Genomic DNA, 1,534 nt, shown 5'->3' with positions numbered 1-1,534 from the left:
CACAGACCTCCTTTCAGATAACTGCATTTTAGCTTTGAATTATTTTGTAGAATTGGTGAAGGAAGAGCATGTTGGAGCTTAGGAAATGCATATACAGCTCTGGGAAATCACGATCAAGCAATGCATTTTGCTGAAAAGCACTTGGAAATTTCAAGAGAGGTATGAAACTAAAAAATTGCTATCTGTGCTATTGTGATTCACAAACTATCAGGAGGGAAAGTCCTATTCTCTAGATTGCTACTATATGGCTCAGTAATAAATTTAATCATATATTATTCTGTTGGCATCAGAACTGCAGAAAGCATTTTGAGATACGGATCCGAGGTATGTTTGCAACTGGCCACCATGTAGGAAGACAGGAAGATAAGGCCGGTCATGGGGGAATAGAAGGATCACCAAAATATTCCTCCATTATATCCCCATTTATACATGGAAAAATAGCATGGTATAGAAGGAAAATGCGATTTTTAGAATCGAGGATTGTTTCCTGTTATAGCTCTGCCACTTGTTGGCTATTTGAGCTTGAAAACCTTTTCTGTATCTCATTTCTCTCATCTGTAAAATGGGAATAATATCTACCTTGCAAAGCGTTATAAGGATTAGAGATAATGTATATAATGTGCTAGCTTAATAAATAAATGTTAACTATTACTGCAGTATGGACATAAAATATTCTAAGGAAATTTTATTCATGGGATGCCAAGTTAATGTGTCACAGAATAATCACTATTATTTATAATCATTATTTATAGTAATCATTATTAATATGATTACAGAGATTAAGAGCAATCTAATAGAGGACTAAAGAATTGATAGAATATAATTAGCTGTCATGTTGTCATATTTTAGAAACATCCCTTCTTTCTTTAAAAAAGCTATTAATGAAAAAACCCTTTTCCTTCATAGTCTCATAACGCTAATACTACTATTTTCATTTCTCTATATTTTCTTCCAGTTTTAGATTCACAACATTTTCAACTGATTTTCACCATCCTTTGTCTTTAAGTACTACTCTAAAATGTAAATGCTTGTGGTTGTAGGTTGGGGATAGAAGTGGTGAACTAACAGCACGACTGAATCTCTCAGATCTTCAAATGGTTCTTGGTCTGAGCTACAGCACAAATAATTCAATAATGTCTGAAAATATTGAAATTGATAACAGTTTGGATGGTAAGTAATAGGTCTGCAAACCCAACTTCTTTAGCCTTAAGATTTATATTTAGTTATCGCATGTTTACGATATCCAGAGAGAATATAGAACATAAGAAGCTCAACTTTTTATTAACAGAAGTTAATGAAATTAAAACAAAGATTCAGGAGAGAGAATTTTAAAAAACAAAAACAAATTTGATTCTTTAAAAAGACTAACAAATCTACAGCAAGATTATCCAAGAAAAAAAAGAGAAGGGGACATAATATAGATGTGGCAGAGGTTAAAAAGATAAGAGATTATCATGAAGAATTTTATGAAACGATATTTGAAAACCTAGAAGAAATGGACAATTTCTAGAAAAACAACTTACCAAAACTGAAT

The 1,534-nt window shown here is 32.0% G+C and overlaps 1 protein-coding gene across 1 annotated transcript in view; it reads left to right on the top strand.

The window, feature by feature from the left end:
- Window positions 1–1,534, top strand: part of GPSM2 (G protein signaling modulator 2) — a 67,828-nt gene that overhangs the window by 51,303 nt on the left and 14,991 nt on the right. The window contains exons 8-9 of the mRNA XM_019630571.1: window positions 51–159; window positions 1,041–1,170. Of these exons, the coding sequence (XP_019486116.1) occupies window positions 51–159; window positions 1,041–1,170 (239 nt within the window). The remainder of the gene's footprint in view (window positions 1–50; window positions 160–1,040; window positions 1,171–1,534) is intronic.

This window comes from Hipposideros armiger, unplaced genomic scaffold (assembly GCF_001890085.2).
Source record: "Hipposideros armiger isolate ML-2016 unplaced genomic scaffold, ASM189008v1 scaffold_924, whole genome shotgun sequence".
NCBI classification, from domain to species: Eukaryota; Metazoa; Chordata; class Mammalia; order Chiroptera; family Hipposideridae; genus Hipposideros; species Hipposideros armiger.
Note: the sequence above shows the minus strand (reverse complement) of the source record. Positions and strands in the feature narration are given on the sequence as shown.